Source organism: Phocoena sinus, chromosome 21 (assembly GCF_008692025.1).
Source record: "Phocoena sinus isolate mPhoSin1 chromosome 21, mPhoSin1.pri, whole genome shotgun sequence".
NCBI classification, from domain to species: Eukaryota; Metazoa; Chordata; class Mammalia; order Artiodactyla; family Phocoenidae; genus Phocoena; species Phocoena sinus.
The window spans coordinates 253,909-275,791 of NC_045783.1; the positions used below are offsets into that span (position 1 = coordinate 253,909).

General features: G+C 39.0%; 1 protein-coding gene across 5 annotated transcripts in view; it reads right to left on the bottom strand.

Moving 5' to 3' along the window:
• The window catches only part of TENM3 (teneurin transmembrane protein 3), a 454,793-nt gene that overhangs the window by 110,626 nt on the left and 322,284 nt on the right, over nt 1-21,883 (bottom strand). For all 5 annotated transcript variants that reach the window (XM_032618480.1, XM_032618479.1, XM_032618478.1 and 2 more), the window contains 6 exons: nt 15,725-15,939; nt 10,246-10,456; nt 9,714-9,815; nt 9,319-9,513; nt 8,042-8,242; nt 1,338-1,523 (listed from right to left, as the gene is read on the bottom strand). In XM_032618480.1, coding sequence (XP_032474371.1) covers nt 1,338-1,523; nt 8,042-8,242; nt 9,319-9,513; nt 9,714-9,815; nt 10,246-10,456; nt 15,725-15,939 — 1,110 coding nt within the window. The remainder of the gene's footprint in view (nt 1-1,337; nt 1,524-8,041; nt 8,243-9,318; nt 9,514-9,713; nt 9,816-10,245; nt 10,457-15,724; nt 15,940-21,883) is intronic.

Here is a 21,883-nt window from a genome sequence, read left to right on the forward strand (position 1 = left end):
CAAACGGGCGGAAACACTGCACATATGTTGCTGCATTTCCCTGCTGGAGAAAGGGGCATGGTTCTTGTGACCTCTCCTGGTGGGAGACAAGGAGCCTGGAAAACCTGGACGTGGATTCCTGCAGACACCACCTGATGAGTCTTTCCCCTTTCTGGAAACGTCTATAGCCCTGAGCACAACTGTGCCGAGAGGGCCCTTCCAGCGGATCACCACATGTCGGTGAGGGTGGCGGGGGGGTGTGTGATAGTGGGACCCCTGAAACAGATGATTTGAAAAGAGCCTTCCTGGAAATTCTGCAGAGATGCCATTTGTGACAGCTTATAAAATGTAAGTGATTTCAATTTTCCTGTGAAAAAAAATCTTGGCTAACAAATGCGTTGTTTTTTTTTTTTAAAAAGTGAAGTACATAAACTTAGAGATGCATTGGAAGAAGAAATCCTTGACTATATCAAGACTCCACCAACAGCTCTGTCAAATTTTACCCTACAGACATAAATGTGGAGAAAAATCATTCGGAAAATGATGAGATTTTTGTAGGACTGTGCCATTTCTAGTTAATACTGTACATTTTCACTGAAGTGAGGGAGCACTGTATTTTACTTTTGTTGTATTTTCTTTAAATAGACGTTTTCATTTCAGTGACTCAAACGGTGAAAGCAAAGGCACTGAAGACCTTGAAAATATGGAACTAGTATGTATGTTCCGGGTGCTTTTGTATCCAGGCGAAATACCATTTATATACTAAGATTTTGATCTTAAACACCTATTTGTCTTATTTAACCAACAGATGTGCTAGAACATCACCGTATTTTAAGAAGTGTTAAGCATATAAAACTGTTGTGGAAAAACTAGATTGGTGTATTTTATTCTACTTTCTTCCTCATGGTGCTACAGGATAAAGTCATGAAGACTCCAACCTCCTTTCAGAGACTCAAACAGATGGACAGGTGCTAAGATGTGTGATTCTGGAATCTACAGGAGCCCCAAAGGCTACATACTGGGAATCTCTTTCTTAAAGTAAACAATACTGCCCTTACACGGTGAAATTAGCCTCATGCGAGTCAGTCTCGGCGGCCGTCCCCCAGCACCATGCACAGAACCTTCTTACACTCGAGACAGCGGCTCTAAAAAGAACTGGGCTGCTGTTGGGACCTGAGACCCTTCTGTAGCGGCCACTCCTTCTGAACACAGGACAGGAAAGGCTAACGCGTGGCGGGGGGAGGAGCTTTCCCGAGGTGAGAAGCAGGCCCGCGGGGGCGGGGCGGGGCGGGGCGCCCTGGGGGCGGGGCGGGGCGGGGCGCCCTGGGGCGGGGCGGGGCGGGGCGCGGCCGGCCTACCGATGGTGCAGTGCTCGCCGTTCCAGCCCTGGCTGCATTCACACTTGCCGTCCCTGCAGGTGCCGTGCTCGGCGCAGCGCGGGTGGCAGGCTCTCTGACTGCACGCTGGGCCCGTCCAGCCTTCTTCACAGCGGCAAGCGCCCCCCATGCAGACGCCGTGCAAGCCGCAGTCCGCGGAACAGATCTCTGGGGGGAGAAAGAGAGGAAGCCGGGCAGGAGAGGAGAGCAGCGGCGAGTGAGACGGGGAGCGAGGGAGAAGCGCTTCGTCTCAAACTCAGCGCGTCAACAAGGTGAAGAACAAAGTCGCTGAGCATACGTACGAAAGCATTTACCTACTAAGTAGACGGCAGCATCGAGGGCTAGAAGCGACAGACGTAGTTTGCTTTCTTTGTTCCATTTTATATGCTGCCACGATTGGGCGTAAAATGCACATGGTAGTTATGTTATAAACAATTTTCTGTATTATATATGTGCTTACACACACACACGCTACTAACAAAACAGAACAAATGATTCATAAGGAGAGGAAACTATGTACGCACACATACCTGTTTGCAGGAGTATCTTTCGACAGCCAGGAACACAGGCACACATACATCAAATTGATATAAAATTTACGAAATATTTAAGTGTCTGTGTATGTCAGGTATCTAACAGGAGTTAGGTTTCACCCATAGAGCAAAAACTGAAAAGGGATTATTTTTAATCCTATGGTTTAATTTTTTTTAATATTCAGAAACTTCCACTGAAAAGAATCTTTTTTAAAAAAAGTGTAAAAAAAAAAAAAAAGAATCTACTTTAGTATGCACTTTAGCTTGCTCCTGACACAGAGACGTGCTGGTTAAATAAAAGAAGCTGTTGTTTTTCCTATTAAGTAGATTTGTACTGTTGACGGATAAAAGTTGTTAAGCAAAACCATAGTAGAAAACCGGTTTAATAATATATAGAACTGCCGGCTCTGGCATTTGCAAAGCAAGGATTTTCAATTACTAGAATTACTGAAAAGGGCACAAGTGACCAAAAGACTTTAAGAACGGTAACAACAGTTTAGGTTGTTAAAATAGAATTCAGGCGTCTGAAATAATTTTTTTCTTAAAAAACTTTCTTAGAAGCTTTATTTGACTAGAACCAATTGAGAGAGACAGACAGACAGAACTTTGAGGGTTATTTTATTTTTCACTCTTCACATATAAAGTTAAATAACATGAGCTTTTTTCTTAAGATTGGAAGACTACTGTTTAGTTTTGGTTTTCTTTCAACAGTAAAAACCTGAGATCGTTTCTGACAGACAGAAAACGACTACACCTGAATTTTAAAAATAAGAAATAATCACTGTTTATGTAGTCACATGATCACATGTCCCCGTTCATTGACCAAATAAAACGTTTCTCAGACACTGGAATTCACAGGGCTGAAGACTTTTAGACACCACATCGAGGCTCAGTGAGAGTTGTAAACAAGAGCCAGGACTATGAACTGGAGGAGAGTGGTATGTGGTTTTTTTCATGCCACATTTTCTATCTCCTTTGAATTAAATTTTTGATTAAAAAATCCAAGATGGTTTGATTAACTTCAGAGGAACAGAACGTCACCTCAGCTCAGAAGAGCGAGGTTTCTTTCTGAGGTTCCCTTTTTTATTCAATCGAATCAATTTTTCATTAGGGTGAAGGTGTTTAGCAGCGATTAGCACACTCGCTTTGAGCAAGGTGCGTCAATCTTTGTAATGAACTTATTAATTAGAGTTAATTTAATTGAAGTGGAATTGAAGGGCTAATTAATGGACAAACTGCTGCTGAAGAGAGAGGAAACCTCTGTTGCTTTCAAACCTATAAACTTTCTGATGGAAATAATTCATTTCTTCTCTTTCAGCAGCTTAACCAAATGTTTCTTCAGGTGTAAAATCTTCTCTCCTATTGAATTTAGATCTCTGAAGGTCATTTCCACAACAACAAAAGAGGCAGCTGGTAAAGTGTTTTGCTTTAGGATTCAATAGGTTAGAAATTCCAAATTCTATTGCAAGTAAACTTTTAAGTCACAAATGGAAATTAACAACGGAGTTTTTGTAAACTTTCAATGAGAATGTGCAGACAAATTGGAGGCACGTTGAACCCAGATGTTTTCACAGGATGACTATATGCGTATTTGAGATCTTTACTAATAATTCTAAGTAAGTTTTCTGTCTTTTGGCAGCTAATAGCAAAGTTTAATGAAGTTTTTTCCTGTGCTTAATTACTTTCTCCCAAAGAAGCATACTGTGTTCATTATTCAACTCTCTATATTGAGAGTTTAACATGTGTTAAGTGTGTATTTTGCATTAGGGATTTAAAGATGAATAGGATGAAGACCTTCACTCATTATGTCTAAGTGGTCATTTTGTATACAGGTAAAATTAGATTTTCAGCTAGCAAAATAATTACATCAGTATGAAAAAATCAGTCTAAATATGTAAAAGTGATAAGTAATTTTGGCAACCAATTTAATCTTTTAATTAACATTTATATCCTTTTTTTTTGCTATTTATAGCAATACCATTTTATGAAGAAGACCAAATTAACTTTTGAGCTATTTAATACCAATTACAAACCATCCTTTATAAAATAATTCTGGTAATGTATTAAGTAACTTTATACAGAACAAAAAAAAGGGGCTATTTCATTATTCCTTGCCTACTTGGATAACTGTGGGAAACAAACTAGAATGACAATATTTCAAACAAGTATTGTTTTATAGCTAGTATTATTATGCCTGTTTCACTGATGGAGGCGTAAGAGGCCCGAATCAAGTAACTGTATACAAGTAATATCTATAAACTTTAATTGGAGTTTTACATCTTTAATATAGAAGCTGGAAATGTAAATAAAAACTCAAAAGAAAGAGCTAAATGCCTATTTTGCTTTTGTAATTATATTTTTTAAGTGGAGGACAAAATGAGTTACTGTGTAATTTATTTACTTATTTATTTTTGGCTGCATTGGGTCTTCGTTGCTACGCGCGGGCTTTCTCTAGTTGCGGTGAGCAGGGGCTACTCTTCGTTGGGGTGCGCGGGCTTCTCATCGCGGTGGCTTCTCTTGTTGCGGAGCACAGGCTCTAGGCACATGGGCTTCAGTAGTTGTGGCACACGGGCTCAGTAGTTGTGGCTCACGGGCTCTAGAGCACAGGCTGAGTAGTTGTGGTGTACCGGCTTAGTTGCTCCGTGGCATGTGGGATCTTCCTGGACCAGGGCTCGAACCCGTGTCCCCTGCATTGGCAGGCGGATTCTTAACCACTGTGCCACCAGGGAAGTCCCCATGTGTTATTTGAAACAATGCCATGTGCCCATGCTTGATAAACCTTGGTTGGTGATGATTTCTTAAAACTCTTCAGTGAGATACTCAAGGCCCTCTATAGTGCTGGCCCCAATGTGGGTTTTTACTTATGTATCCTATACTCCTTGCCAACTCTAACAGTCACGCATTCGCATTTTCTAACCACAGTCTCTGGCTTTCCAAGCTCTCTGAATCAACTCACATTTCTGTGAAGCAATAATAAGCAACTGTAAACTTTGGTTGCCTCCAACAATGTATGGCCACAGATGAGGGAAGCAGAGGAAAAGGAGGGGCGGAAGAAAGAGAAAAGGGGAAGGGAGGAGAGGGGACGAGAGAGGGGAAGAAAAGAAAGGAGGAAAAAGAAACGTGAGGGGGGGAGCAGGAGGAAAACTCATAAACTGTTTCTCTAACTAGGATATCTACTTATGGGGTCGGCAGAAGTTTTCCATCAATACCACAAATTAGCCTATATAAGACTTTCTTTAGCTTGGGCTTCCGAGATTCAATGTGTAATAGGCGAAGAGCGGCCCATGAATCTTTCATGCCGATATGGACGCATAGGGCAGCAAACCTGTTACCCAAGTTCCTCAAAATGCCAAGAAAGAGTGATTTGTAAAAACTATGAGTCTTTTTTTCCTCCCTTAAAATAAGCATGTTAATTAGCTACTAGCAAGATTTCATTTAGGCTTATGCCATTAGGTTAATAGATTATATTTTCATTTCATAAATTTCACATTTGGGGAACTATATCCAATCAATACTTTTATGTGGAAGTGCCTCTGAATTGATGAGGAATTAAGTATGATGACCTACAATTAGCCTGTGGAATTCGACCACCATAACTATTACCAATGCCACCACCAGTCCTTCTTAATGGCTAACACTTACGGAGTACTTACTACGCGTAAAGCCCTATCGTAAGTGCTTTTCATATACTAAGTCATTTACCCCTTACAATAATTGTATATAAGGTGGCACTATTATTATTCCCATTTTACAGATAGACGGAGGCACAGAAGTTACATAACTTGTCCAACATCACACAGCTAGGAAATAGCCAGTCCTAGATCTGAACCCAGGCAGGTCAGCTGCAGAATCCCTGTTTCTTAACCACTTACTGTTAAACAGCAGGTGTTCAGAGGGCAATAGGTGTGGGCAGGGTTAAGAGTAGACAAGGATTGTGTGAATCCAAGGCTTCTGCACGATATTTTTATGTACCTGACACTGCTCATAAAATCTGTCCTTCGCCCCCCCTTCTGTTTATCCTCCTCCGCCTTTTCTTTTCCTCCTCCTTCTTCTCTTGTCCTCATTTTTCCTTCTCTTCTTTTCCTGCCTTTTAATTTATTTTTGCTCAGTTGGTCCAAACAGAAGTCGTCACCGTCTCTCCCTCTCACTCGCCTCCCACTGCCGCGCCTGCGTTCTGCCGACTCGGTGATTCTCACGTCTTCCCAACTTTCTCGCCTCTTTCAGAGACATGAACACCAACCCCAATCCCCCTTGCCTCAGACTTTCAGCTCTTCTCACCCTATTTTATGTTCCGTTTTTTCAGCAAGTCCTGTCTGTTTTGCCTTTAAACGTCCCTCAGTTTATCCTTTTCATTTCCACTAACTCCAAGGGACTGTGCTCTCGTCCCTTCGCCCTTCTGGGAAAGCCCTCCACGGTGCCTTCTGGGAAAGCCCGCCACGGTGCCTTCTGGGAGAGCCCTCCACGGTGCCTTCTGGGAGAGCCCGCCACGGTGCCTTCTGGGAGAGCCCTCCACGGTGCCTTCTGGGAAAGCCCGCCACGGTGCCTTCTGGGAAAGCCCGCCACGGTGCCTTCTGGGAAAGCCCGCCACGGTGTCTTCTAGTGCTCAGGTTTCACTGTTCTCTCTGACGTCTGATCCACGGGGTAGTTCTGGACCACTGTTCTCGTCATATCAGGGGCATCATTATTGTTAGTGAATTCTCCATTGTCTAATGTGTCCCTCATCATTGGGCCCAACTCAGTTTTTACCTCCAAATACTCTGTCGTCACTGTCCCCTGTATGTAGTGAGATTCTCACAGTCGTGTCTTTGTTAATGGTAGCAGCAGCAGCAGTAGTAGTAAAGGTGATGGCAGCTGTATTTAGAATTTATTATGGGCTAAGCTTTGTACTAAGTATTTACCTCACATGCATCAATTCAAGCAATTCCCACAGCAGCATCTCTGGAAAGAATGTCTTATGATTAAATCCATTTTATAGGTGAGCAAACTGAAGCATACAGTAATTTCCCTAGGGAATACAGGTATCAAGTAGTACAGACTGAATATGAACCCAAACATCGGATTTCAGAATCCACGCTCTTAAGTACTTTCTAATACTGTTCCCCTAGTCAAAAAATATTCCCTGAACCTCCACACTAACTACAGTCTTTAAAAGAAGGCAAGAAATGTTAAAAATCTCCTTGACAACTTTCAATAGGCATCAAGGCGGGATCTAAATCCTGACTGAATTCAGCATGTTAGTCCAGGTAACTCAATAGAATATTATACTGGAACACACTGGTTTCTAAGTATGTCATGTGTGTTTATCTCATCTCCCCAATTAAACTGTAATCTTCTAGACTAGAACAGTATCTTTTCAAACTGTATGACTAACGCGTGGCTCATGGAATTAATTCATGGGTTGCAACCGGCATTAAAAAAAGTAGAATGGACTTGGGAGAAAGTATCAGTGTGTATCACTTTGTAAACCTTTTGTTTCAGTGATGTGAGTATATGCACATATATGTATATGAGGTCACAATGTAAAAACGTATTTAAGACCACACGTTATTTAGGTCATGGTCAAAAACTTGAAAGCCAGTATTCTACAGGGCAGGGATGATTGACACTCTTTTATCCCTGCAGTGTCTGTCACAAAGCCATGCACAGAGCTGGCGCTCAAAAACAACGTGACTGATTGGATAAAATTACTACCTGTCATTTCTATTATAATCATAGAGTTACAATTAAAAACTCAGTGTTGAACCATTATGTACACCATAATATCTATATATGTTTACTCTTTATTGTGATAATATTAAGTCTTCTGTTGTCACATAATTTTTTAATTGAAGCTTCTCTGTTTACGAGATAATGTGCTTAAATCTCCAAGCTGTACACAGGCCTTCAGAGTTAAGAAGAGAGAGAGCTTTACACAAGTGAAAGATTCTTCTTTACATTAATACTAGAAGAGAAATTTAATGACAAATTGACTAAGCCTGTTTCTTTCCATATTATAAGATAACAAATTTCATTACTTTTAATATTTATTTCTATAAATGCTCACTTTAATAAAATCTATATTAAGTATAATAAGTGTGTTTTAAAAATTAAAATGTCGTAACCTGTAGCTAAACAATATTAAGCGCTCAATCGTATGGCATGTATGAACCTCACCATTTGAGCAGTCTGGGCCAGTCCAATTAGGGTCACAAGTGCAGGAGCCACTTTCTTGAAGATATGTTCCATGACCAGAGCACTGGTCTGGACACATGGTCTTGAGTATTTCACAATTGTTACCACCCCATCCTGGATTGCAGTGACATTCCCCATGGATACACACACCATGATTAGAACATCCAGGGTCTAGACAATCAGCTAGTGGAGAGAAAAGAGAACAAATTTATGGTCAAATCTAGAAGATATACACAAGTACATATGGAACAAAGAATTACACCTCAATCTAAGTTACCTGAACACTTTGGATACTCAAATGTTTACCCACTGTTTATTTGCAAGAACTTGTTTCTGAAAAATGCAGAGAATGTATACAATAAAGCATCAAGAATCATGCCATTTAGGTAACTGAGACTCTTGCAAGGATTTATAATTCTAGTGAATTACACACTTCTGCTCTTGATTGCTTTCCATTCTGCCCAATCAGAGAGTAATAAGTATTGGCTTCTCTATAACAAAATCTGAATCAGCTGACCTAATCCATAACCGCTGACTACTGACAGCTGTATGGGACCCTCAAATGTTTGAGAAATAAACGAGTTGCAGACTCTCCATCTCTCTTAATTCACTTTAATGTGCTTTAGGTGACGAGATTTAATTTAGCAATTTGACTCAATAAAACTTTACACTTGTAGGGTCAATGGCCTGAAAATTTAATTCCAGAGACTTAATTGTGTCACTTTGTGTGTGCAGATCGATAAAATCCATTTGACTGAAGAACGGAAATGGTGCTTTTCTGCTTTTTGAAAAAACAGTTCAACTGCACTTTACAGTATAGCATCTTGACTATCAACATTATATACAGTTACGGCACAAACCCATGATGTGTTTTTCTCCATCAGTATACTATGTTCAATACTCTGTCTTTCTAGAGAGGCCAAAATGCTAGATTTAGAAGCTGGCATCAAGGTGAAAAACTGCAAAAAAAAAAAAAAAAAAAAAAGAATTCAACGGTTCACCGTTGGTTCTAAGACAAAAATGTTTGTGTACTTTCTCAGAGTAAAAAAAAAAAAAATATTCACACAATTGAGAGAGAGCTAAAGGACTCCTCGGTATTTTTTTTATTAGGTAAAATGTTCATGAAGCAATGCAAAATCAAAATTCCTTTCAGAAGGAGGCATATAAAAAGATTCATCTGCCAAACTAAGGGTTAGACATATAAGCTGTTTCTTTATGAAGCTATAACGACAAACCTCTGCAAGGTTTGACATGTTTACCTTCTTCACAGTTCTCTCCTTTGTATCCAGAGTTGCAAACACAAGAGCCCACGATACAAATCCCACGACCCCCGCACTGCGGGTCGATACACTGCGTATTTGGTACATCACACTCGGTGCCCTTCCAGCCACTGAAACAGAGGCAGCGGCCCTTGGAGTACTGGCCGTTGCCACTACACAGCACTGGACAGGCTGCTGTGAAATAAAACACGACAGAGGAATTAGGAATTAACAGCCACGTTTCCCATCGAGAGTCTCCAAGAACAGGCACATCGTTGGAACAAGCGATCTGCCATTTCTCCCCTCTTTTCTTTCCTGTCTTGAGAGCTTTCTGAATTGCTCGTGTTTCTACAGCTTATTTATATTGGCTTAAGAAAAGAATCTAACTCGCATACCTCTTGAACAATCCGGACCTAGAAAGCCTGGAAAACAATGGCAAGTTCCAGAAACACACTCTCCATTTCCATGGCAATTTCGGGGGCATTCCACCACAGACTCTGAAGAAAAGAAAAAGAAGCAATCCTTGCTGTGCAGCCTGCCTCTCGTGCAGGGTAAACTGTGTCACTTCGATCATTTTAGCTACATCTTGAAGGAAGCATGGGTGGCTTGCTCCATAACCCCCCAAAAGTATTCATTCATACCGGATTATTCGAACAGTAAAGCAAAACACCGACATTTCAAATGCAGACGTTTTAAAGCGTTTTCGCAATGCACTGTCCTCCCCCAAGCTACTTCCAAGTGATACTGTCTTCCGGTGCTTCACGGTTTGTCACACAGTCATAAACAAACAATTTAAAAAATATTTCTCACTTTTACCTCAGGCTCTAGCATCCTAGGGATCACTCAAATTGGTGAAGACAGTTGCATTTCTATGCAACAGTGTTGAGGCCGGAAGCCCGGAAGTGACGCTTTGAAGACAGTTCTTACCTATCACAATGGTATTGAAGGACACCTGCTCTGCACTTTTCCCATCATTATAAAAAGCCAGATGCCAGATTCCAGAATCCAAGTACTGGATAAAGCCGGCCTCGTGGAGACTGACGGACCTCGCCTGTCGCCCAGCTCTTTCGGACTCAAGCAGGTTCCGTTGCTCTCGTGCAATCAGCCTGCTGCCATCCAGCAGTTCCACAAAGTCGTACTGAGAATGGGGAAAAGGAGAACTGTTGAGTAGTCGGAAAGAGTACGGTTGTGGCTGCTCCTCTCTTTCCTTTCCAAACTTTTCTCCTTTGCTCTAATAAACACAGTGGTAGAAAAAAGTTCCTGATTGACAGGTCTTCTAGGCATCGCGCTTACAGGGGTGATGGAGATTACCCACTGCACACCAAATACCACTGGTGTATTGAAACATCACAGACCATTTCTTCCCTTGATGCGCAATACGGTTTCCAAACTTATTTAATTCTTCTGACTGATAAAAAGTTTGTGAGTTTACAGAACAGACTTGTGGTTGCCTAGAGGCGGAGGGGGGTTGGGGCAGGGACAGATTGGGAGTTTGGGATGAGCAGATGCAAACTATTATATATAGGATGGATAAACAACAAGGTCCTGCTGTATAGCTATATTCGGTATCCTGTAATAAACCATAATGTAAAAGAATATATATGTATAACTTTGATGTACAGCGGAAATTAACACAACATTGTCAATCAACTATACTTCAATAAAATTATGAAAATTTTTTTTTTAAGTTTGTGAGTTTAGGCAGTTTGGGGATACAACCATAAACCTGTACTATTCCAAACCCAGCAGCTCTATTTTAGTTAGACCATTAGATGATCCCTTAAGATCTTCTCCTATTTAATACTCAAGTAGTAACCACTGCTACTGAATAAGTACTTTGTGCCAGGATTATTTTTAATCCTCCTATAGCAACACTTCTAGGAAGGCATTAATGTTTACACTTCAAAGATGAAGGAAACTGAAGCTTGAGCAGGGTCAGATATCCGGTCATTGGCGCAGGTGGTATGTGAACTCCAGTGCGCTTTGCTCCAAAGCTTGGGCTGTTCCCGTTACCCCAACTCCACCCCTCTCTGTGACCCTGATATAACCATTCCGAGCATCATGGAGAAAGCCATGGATTTTTACTTAGTTACAGTTAGATCAAAAACATATTAACAAGATGCCTTTACATCTTTGATCAAACGTCTAAAAAATTAAACAATGGAGGAATTTTGAAGGGATGGCCGGCCCAATTATGATCATGAAGTCAATCATCATTAAACTTAATTTTTGTTTTAGCAAGATTAATCATGAACATCGGGTAGTTGGAAGAATGTAACCGGAGAATTTGAAGATAATTTTAAAAAATATGGGGACTTCCCTGGCGGCACAGTGGTTAAGAATCTGTCTGCCAATGCAGGGGACCTGGGTTTGAGCCCTGGTCCAGGAAGATCCCAGATGCCGCAGAGCAACTAAGCCCGTGCGCCACAACTACTGAGCCTGCACTCTAGAGCCCATGAGCCACAACTACTGAGCCCGCGAACCACAACTACTGAGCCTGTGCGCCTAGAGCCCGTGCTCCACAAGAGAAGCCACCGCAATGAGAAGCCCGTGCACCGCAACGAAGAGTAGCCCCCGTTCGCCGCAACTGGAGAAAAGCCCGTGCACAGCAACGAAGACCCAACGCAGCCATAAATAAACAAATAAACAAGCACATAACTAAATAAACAGGAAAAAAATGGAATGTGACTGGTAACAGTGGGGTAAAATTTTGTAGCCAGAGATAATTCCGTGAATTTGGAAGACACTGTAAAGATTTTCCAACACAGTTTTAATAAACTTGTTAGACAACAGTTTCTTAAATAGTGTCTATAGGCTCTAACCCAGTTTCATTTTATTCCTGGGGTATGTATTTATGGTGAAAAGTACACTACAGCACTATAAATATAAATCATTAACGCTAAAGCACTACACATGTGAATCATCGATATTCTACTTTCTGATAGATTGCTTAAATGGAATTTCATTAGACATCTTTCCTAAGGAAAGGTTATTTATACTGAATCCCTTAATACAATCAAATTGAAAAAAATCAGTTGTTGGGATTCTAAGAATCACAGTTAAATACGCTGCCACTGTACACAGACCTCTTACTGTTACTATTGGACAGAATTTAGAATATCTAATTCAGCTTCCGACATACTAAATTTTAAATTTAAATATAAAAGCTTTTTTTGGTTATTGTTTGGTGTAGTCAAACTGCATTATAACATCATTCAGCTGTGAGAAATATAAAAAAAGCCACAACATAATTAGCATTCAAACACTTTTTCATTTACAGCTTATGAGGATGAAAATAATGACTGGTATGGATATCTGAACTGCAAAATTTCACTGGGATTCTGTTCCGAAATTATCAGAGGAAATTAATTCAGCACATTTGAAAGGTGCCTCTGCCTCAAATAGGCCATTCATTTTCTCATCAGATTTAAATACTTGATTAGCATGGCAAAAAGACAAGAAAAAGTTTCTTCTTACGGTCCCATTGCACATAAACACTTTTTTCTCCTAACAAGCCCTATTAATTGTCACCTTTATCATAGGGATCATTGTTTCTCATCACAGTGTGAACAACAAAGTGAGGCTGGGCGGGGAGGAGCTGACGGTTGTTGAGTCTCTACCCAGTTTGAGGCCCTTCGGGGGGCATTTCACACACAACTTCAGGAGGGCACTCAAATACCTAAAGACACGTCCCCTATCTAACACCGAAGCTATCTCCACGGAAAGGAAACAAACTCTGTGGGGCAGAAATTTAATAACCTTTGTTCTCAGGGTGTAAATTAATCACTTACGGGCAAATCCGAGAGTTTTGCTCTCTAATACCTATTCATAAGATTCCTCTGGCTTTTTCTGCGCAGCAAGTCTTAGAATCTTATGCTGTTTTTAGGACAAAACTCAGTCTCACCACTTTGGAGGAGCAATCATGAGACACAGCTTATACCTGATAAAGGCATCTTGGTGGTTCGTTTCTGAACAGATTTTCCATATTCTTAACTCATTTCAGTTATCAAAATGATGAGAACGCAGAATCTATGGATACCTAACTGTGCTCTTAAATCAACTCTTTGGTGGTGGTAGATTCTTGCTGTAAATCATTGACATAGAGGAGGGGGTGATTTTAAAGATCACCTGTTGCAGCTCCTTCATTTTACAGATAGACACTGAGGCACAAGGAAGTTAGACTTGTGCAAGGTCACAAGGTCATAAAGTGGCAGGGGTGTGTGCTCAAGAACCCAGCTTTCCGACTCCCATTCTAAAATAGCCTTCATGCAGATGCACTTAAAGGATACAGGACAGTATTAACTGTAAAGCGTTAACTTGCTCCCTTAGGCTTCTAACTGTCCAGGAGAATGAACTGAGCATCAGGGAGAAGAAAGTCAGTCGATTCCTTGGTAACAATCATATGGACAGTTTTACAAAGGGTCACAAAGACTTTCAAAACTCAAGTGACTATTCTGTATGGTTGGCCAATTTTAATTATTTCTGGTTGATTTATTTAACGTTCCCCAGAAACAGAGAAATGTTCAATTTGGGCTGTTTTACAGCATATTTCATGTTTAAACATTGAACTCAGAAACAGCTGTCTGCTCTGCTGATCTTGAATAAACTGCAGGAAGGAACTCTAATAACTGTGGAGCTTAAGAAAATGCATAACCTACTTAAACACATATATTGTGGGAGAAAAGAAAAGTGGATATCACGTATATTGTGTTTAAATACCAGAAGAATTATAAGAAAACCTGAAACTACACCTTTTATTCCCTAGTCTTATATGGTATATATAACCTCCAATAAGTCAACCCTAAATATTTAAATAAACCTTAAGTGTCCAATGCATCAGAGAATGTTTTCTGAAATTAATTTTTGGAATTTTTAGGTTACAAGCTCGCTATTGTACCTAGTTTAGAGGTATGTTTCTTGAGTTATACAAAAATAATTTAATCATGTATGTGATTCCAGTGGAAAAAAATTTTTTTTTCCTATTTCACTGGACTACTGCTCTACTAAATGCAATCTATCTGCTATAACTGAAGTCAGAGAGGGCCACTTCCACTTAAGAAAATCCGGTTATTACATCTTAGTCAGTGTCACCTATAACATTAACTAGAGTCAAATGCAATTGTAATCTAAAATTTAAAATTGGACCCCAGTACACAATAAGAGGAATTTGACATGTAAACATTAAAGGAATTACTTTAACAATGTAGATATGAAAAACGTTAAATCAGAAAAATGAATACACCAAAGCATGACATTCAAAAAATTTACAGCTGTATAATTTATGTATGCATATGAAACTTTCCCTGATCCATGACGTTAGAGAGTTCAAATTTTCTTACTCATCTTTTTTTTAAAGATATTATTTTTATTAGTATAGGGATCAATTTTTCTTTATAATTTATATTCTGAGGTTATAGAAAAAGCATTTCTCACAAAATTACATAATATAAAGCATACATGAAAATCCTCTGGTCCTCATTTGATAAATCCAATTAAAATCGGCATGAAATTCTATGAGTAAATAAACTGATTTTCAAGTATAACTTTAAGCTTATCTAACTGTCAATTTTAATTAACCATCTATTACATTTTTTGGAATTCCTGTTTTGGGGAAAAGTCCCGGCTCCAGTTTTGTGGTAGGTAATTTAAGTAATTTCTCTTAGACATAATGGGACCTCTTTAAACCACAATTTCCAATTTATACACCGCGAGCCAATATTAGACTATGAAAAATCTGTGGGATTATCGGTCTGTGACAGTTGTGAGGTGATTTTCATTAAAGCAAATTGACTTTAAAGTTCTTTGAATCTACGATATAGGGGCATTTGAATTGTTTTGTGATCATCCTTGGTGACCTATGAAAGCTCTTTTATCTCTGTATTTCAGTGTTCATCATATGTAGACTAGGAATCATGGCTTAAGTTGATAAAGTTTATATCATGATATTTCTGTTTATGTTCCCATAATTTCTTTACAAAGAGTAAATCTGACATAAAGCAAAAGGTATATAATGTATTTTCAACAGAATGAACACGTTTGAGATGAAAATGTCATGCATCTATTACACGAAAGGAGTACGATCTTTGGAAATGATCATAGAATCTTTCTAAAACACTTGGAAAATCTACGGTGTTTTACTACGTACTCAGATGATGTTCCATATTCATCAGGTTACTCACAAATTCTGTACATTTTGATCAATCAATAATGATTAAAGCAAGTCAGGAAGAAAATGCTGTTCTTCCTACTAATTCAAAAATCTCAAGATAAGTGTCACCTATATTCAAAATTCTTTTCACTGTAAAAGATCAACACAGAAGTGGTCAAACAGTTAAACAGCTGAACTTAAGAAACAGAATGACTTTAAAAATGTAAACTAGCAGTTTTTACTGGTAACAGAGCCTACCTGAGTATGGGAAGGTGGTAAGCCTTTTCGGCCATATACTCCAATCAGCGCATCTTTCTGAAGAGAGATATTGAATTTAAGAAACTGCGGCTGATCAATAAGGAGCTGTGATCTCCAGAAGATCCCAGGAGGAACCTCTTGAATTGCTCTTCGGCCAATATCAAGTTCTCCGGAATCTATGGTGTTATTTTCTTGTGTAAATCCACCCAATCTTCCTGAATGTAAGAGATCCATTGAAAAAGAACAAAAAATTAAAAAGAAACAAAGCCAAAAAACAGCTTTCTGACTTTCAAAAAATTCTTTTTATTTAAATGCTCAAAAATTTCATTTTCTTCTGATAAATGAAATGCTCTTATTTATTTCTAATTTTCCCTTTAAAAGGTTTTCCTTTGTTAGGTATTGTTCAACCAACACTGAGCACATCCTTTAAGATATTTAAGTCAACATCCCTTTACTTCCTCCCAAGTTATGCCTATTACTGCAACTGTTTTCACACCTACAGTATTTCTTGATGGCTTGAAACGTAATTATCTTACAAATTACGTGTGTTATTTCTTGGGAGAGATTAATCTAAGTCTGGTATTTACCAGTCATTCTAAACATACCACAACCCTGCAAAGTGTAAATTAATGGATTGGAAATTGCAGAATGGATTATGGAGATTTCCAAATCAATCCTTAAGCAAACAAAAACAGTCAATGGCACAGATTCATGTAGTCCCTCCAAACTATATAGTAGAATGAATGAAAATTCAGATGCCTGAAGGGCGGCTGAGAGGGGGCAGGGGGCACGTTATGAGGGGAAGGGAAGGAGGAGGGGTAAGTTTAAATTCTCACGAAGTTTTTAATGTAGGCTGCCACAACTTCTCTTCCTTCTGATCTTTACCTCAACGTCACCTTCAGCCTTCCGCGCACGTGTGTTAGCCCTCTCACTAACTTTCAACGTGATGAGAACAAAGAGTCTCCACTCCCTGAATCTCTGACCCCTCTTAGAGACCATCTCCTTCCCAGTTTTAGGAAACAGATCCAAGAATCCTCTTTTTTGGTATGTCTCCGGCTCCTTCCCTCTTCATTAAGGATCTTCCTCATTCTGAGGGGGTTAGTGATAGAGAAGGTTTTACAATTTGCCTTAAATGGACACAAAACCACACTGTATCTTATTCCATGGAAAGCGTCCATGAACGCAAAGGAAGAGAATGGAAGTGGGCAGATTATCCTGTATCAAGTCAATCTTTTTGAAAGTCACAACGTTGACAGTATTGAATTTGTCTTTTTAAGAACACTGATCTGAATATTAATTCAGATATTACATAATGTTATAAAATATCGATTATACAACACCGGATAAGTTGTGAATTCAAAATTTAGATGACTTCATTTCAAGTTGGAGAGTTGTGAACTATTTTATTTTAATGACAGAGGAGAGTCTTCTATCTATGAAGAATTATTATTTTAACACTGAGTTCATTTTTTTTTTTTTTTGAGTTCAGTTTTGAGTGTTTACTAGGGACACAGAATTGTGGGTGTCAAGAAGAAATATAAATTAGAGAATAGAATCTTAGAGATCAGTCTGGCTTTGATGGCTTCTGCCATCAAGCAACTAGCTACCTGGTTGGGAAGACAACACCTAAAAACTAATAAATTAAATGACCATCTAAAGCAACACATGGTTAAAGGTCAGAGCAAAGTGATATCACTGAAGGCTGGAGGTGGAAAGATTTCACAGAAGGGGTAAGTTCTGAGCTAAACTTTGTAGGACAAGGAGGCTAAGGTTTCTGAATTGGGGTAAATATCGTAACTAAAAACATGGCAATGGAACTGAACACGTGTTAGGGTGATGGTGAGCAGAGACGTCCATCTGGCTAGAAAAGAAGTTAAGAAAGGCAGGAGTCAGATAAACGTAGGTTTGAATCCCAACTCTGCCAATAATTAGCAGTGTGACCTGAAGGTATATACTAAAGCTCTGATTCTAAACCTCACCTGTAAAATGGGGCTAGTAATAATGCAATCACAGGACTGCTATAAGGATTACATGAGGTATTCTATATAAAGCACTTGGCTCTCAGTAGGTATTAAATGCATGGAAGACATTAATGGGTTTGTCATGGAAGTAATGAAAGATAAGATTGGAAAAGGAAAAATGATATCAGATGGTGGAGGCCCCTGAACACCCGGTTAAAGAATTTGGTCTTTATAATTCATGTTCCTCTTTAAAAAAAAATTTTTTGTGTGTGTATTTTCTTTTTTTACATCTTTATTGCAGTATAATTTTTTACAATGGTGTGTTAGTTTCTGCTTTATAACAAAGTGAATCAGTTATACATATGCATATGTTCCCACATCTCTTCCCTCTTGCGTCTCCCTCCCTCCCACCCTCCCTATCCCACCACTCTAGGTGGTCACAAAGCACCGAGCTGATCTCCCTGTGCTATGCGGCTGCTTCCCACTAACTTTTTTGTATTTTCAACTCTGTCAAAGAGCATTATTCCACCCCTTTTCTTGAAGGTAGGTATGTATGTATATACATAGATATATATAGGCATTGTGTTACTATGCATATAATTTATGGCATGTTTTAAAAATAGGTACTTGAAATAGATTTAACATGGGTTAATTATACTTCAATGCTACAAAGGCACTTATCTGTTAATATGTTTTGTGTGTGTGTGTGTGTGTGTGTGTGTGTGTGTGCGTGTGCGTGCGTGTCATCAGGAGAAACAATTCAAGATTAGTAAGAGGGCTTCCCTGGTGGTGCAGTGGTTAAGAATCTGCCTGTCAATGCAGGGGACGCTGGTTCAAGCCCTGGTCCGGGAAGATCCCACATGCCGTGGAGCAACTAAGCCCGTGCACCACAACTACTGAGCCCATATGCTGCAACTACTGAAGCCTGCGTGCCTAGAGCCCATGCTCCGCAACAAGAGAAGCCACCGCAATGAGAAGCCTGCGCACCGCAACGAAGAGTAGCTCCCGCTCGCCGCAACTAGAGAAAGCCCACGCGCAGCAACGAAGACAACACAGCCAGAAAAAAAAAAAAAAGATTAGTAAGGAACAGATGTTTATGGAAGATATCCAGGTTATGGCCATTAGGGTCTAGAGTAATTCACAACAAATCACATTTATGGATAAGTGTGAAGTTTGAGGGAGAGTGTGTTATTAGTAAGTGTTGGGATTCTTTTCTATCTGGACTGCTGCATCCTACAATGACATATGACCATCAGGTGCAAAGGACAGCTACACCTAAACAGAGACCCATTAAAGGTTCTGATTGGGCAAAAGGTGACACGAAATAACTGTCTCAAGGACATTAAAGTGCAGTAGTGCGGGAAGCCCAGAAGTGGAGAGATGAGTTAGGATACAGTTGCAACAACCTAGGTAGGAGGCAGGAGGGGGCTGTAAAAGAAAGCTTAAGAAAAAGTCATTATGTACAGTTTCACTTCCTTTCTTTTTTCCTGATGTCTGTAATCACGGCAGTTAACAGTCCTTTACCTACCAGGTCTATCTTTGTTGAACTAATTTACTAATATAAAATGTTCTTGAAAATAAAAGTTCAAAATTGGGTTATAGTAATCACTGTAATTTTCCAGGTATCAACTCACAGACTATAAATCATGCATCATTCATTAAAATTTAAAATATGTATCGTATGATATTAATAAATATTCATTTTAGCAAAATTAGAATATATAAATGAAAAGATAAAAAATATAACCCCACACCCAGAGATTACTTTTGCTTGCTATCTAAGCAAATATCTTTCTTTATTCACAGGAATTTTAAAATACCTGAGATCAAGTTCTACTTTTCATTTTGGAAGCTTTTGCACAAGAACCTAAATTTCTCATAAATTAGATTTTACCAAGAAGATTAAGGAGGAGGGAAAAGAGAAATGGAATTAACCTTTAGTGAGAACCTACAACATGCCAGGTAGTTTCACCTGTACTACCTGTTTTAAATTTCAAAACAACTCTATGAGGTCGATATTATTTTGAGATGAGGAAATTAAGGCTCAAAGAAGTAAATTACATGCCTAAAGTGACGGCTGAGTCAAGATGCAAATCGGGGTCTGCACAATTCCAGAACTATGTGTTTTATAGAGTCATCCGTATAATCTTTGCTTTTTATTAAAAAATATTTATTTCAGATTACTGGGTTTTAAGTTTGTCTATTCCATATAAAATCAAGTATGTTAGCTTGCTGAAAGATACCAGAGAATCTGCTTAGCTTTCAATTTTAGGACATAATTTATTAGGAAGTAATGGGCAGTTTTGTGTGCCACGGATACTATAACAAAATATTCTGTGTGTTATAATTTACTATAAATTCCCAATAAGTTTTTGTCTTTTGGTTGACTTCCACATGGTGCTATTTAAAAACATATCCAATGGAGCAGTAGTCTTTTTTCCCACTAACATGTTAGTAAACATGAGATCATTCATATTTGGATTCATTATGTTCACACATTTCTAAGGCTATGATTATACTTTACTGTTATTAACAAGTTTATTGTTATTTTCTGAAGCTTATGTGACTGAATCTACTCTCTGGTCTTCACCCTATCTCCTGCTGGTACAAGTGGTTTAGTAGTTTTAACAGCGCACACATGCTTTGAGAGCCGGTAAGCATTAAGTGGTACTAATCCTGGAGCTGTTTTTCCAAAACACCATCTTTGCCCAAGAGCGTTAGCTTTGGAAATAGTAATCAAGTTCTGACTTCTAGGCTTTCAGGTTTTGCTTTGTTGCTTCTCCGTATTCTATTTTGAGGTGTTAAAATCTTTCTCACTGAAAAGATATGTGTACCCACTGATGGGTCAATAAGTGTATCTACTTATCCAATTAGTCCCATAGCTAATTTAACAGGTGGCTCTTTTTCAGAGAGAAGGTTCTTTCATTTGTAAGACAAAATAACCAAGACTGAGTGGATGTGCTTGAATGGGGCAGCAGTAGCTACGATCATAGTTTTCTTGTGTACCTGTAATGAAAAAGCTTCACAGAATCTCAGAGTTCAAGTGCCCTTGGAGGTCATTTAGTCAAGGAGTCTTCAAACAAGAGTAGTCATACCCCTAAGGAACCTGAGGACTTTCCAATGAGGAAAGAGGGGTAGAGTATTTTATGGGAATTAACTTCTAGAACCTCAACAACTTCCATATGTAGACTTCTTTACAACAGACAGGCACACCTCTCACACATCCAGAATCTTGCTTTCATACATTGTCTTAGAACATAAAGTTTCCAGTGTGTCAAACAGGCAAAACTGAAAGTATTTTTTGTTGATAAACCTCCTTTAGTCAAGACACCATAAACCCACGGTAGGGCTTCAGTGTTCTTCCTGTCTTACACGTATTTCTATCAAAGGCAAAGTGCGGTGAAGTTGAGAAATGGAGTATTTAAGACTGTTGGCACGTTTTAATATCCGATATATCAAAAGGGAGGGAGAACCTTATTGTTTCATGCCCCCATCACCCACCCAAACATTGTCCATGAATGCTTTTCATTTGCAGAAGAGTTTCATGATTGCAAAGAGAACATCAATAAAGTAAGAAATGTTAAAGGCAATGATGCCTTACTTAATCCAATGGTCAAACTCCTGGCAAGGATTTGGTCTTTGTTCATCTCTCTACTGCCTGCCTAGCATAGGAATTCGGAGCTGAGACAGTTGTGACAAAACGTGTATTAATTTATTTGAACTGAAAAAACAAGTCATACTTTTTTCTGACAGAAAATGTTTGATTTTAATGGGAACTAGCTCTGCCAGTAAATTATATAGTGGGTATTCCTCATAAATTAGTGAGCTAACTAAATAGAGATATTGAAAGTATATAATATGATAAAAGCATTCAAGAGAGATTACACCTAAGGTAAATGAAAATGAACAACAGTTCCATTTTCCAGTTCATTCTGCATGTATTAAAGTGCCACGAAGTAAAAGAATAAGAGGTATAGTTGGCAGTATGTATTTTGCTAAGCCTTGGTGAAGCCTTTTCTGGTATTCTCCACGGAAATTGAGAAATCGTATTGATTCGAAAACTGCATAACGCATCTTTTTGAAAGCAGGTAGTTGCTAGTTCTTTGCTTTCAATAAAACTGAAGAAGAAATGTGATGAAGTTGACAGCTTGCAGACCACTGAATATACTTTTTGGAAATAGATCACAATGTGGTCTAA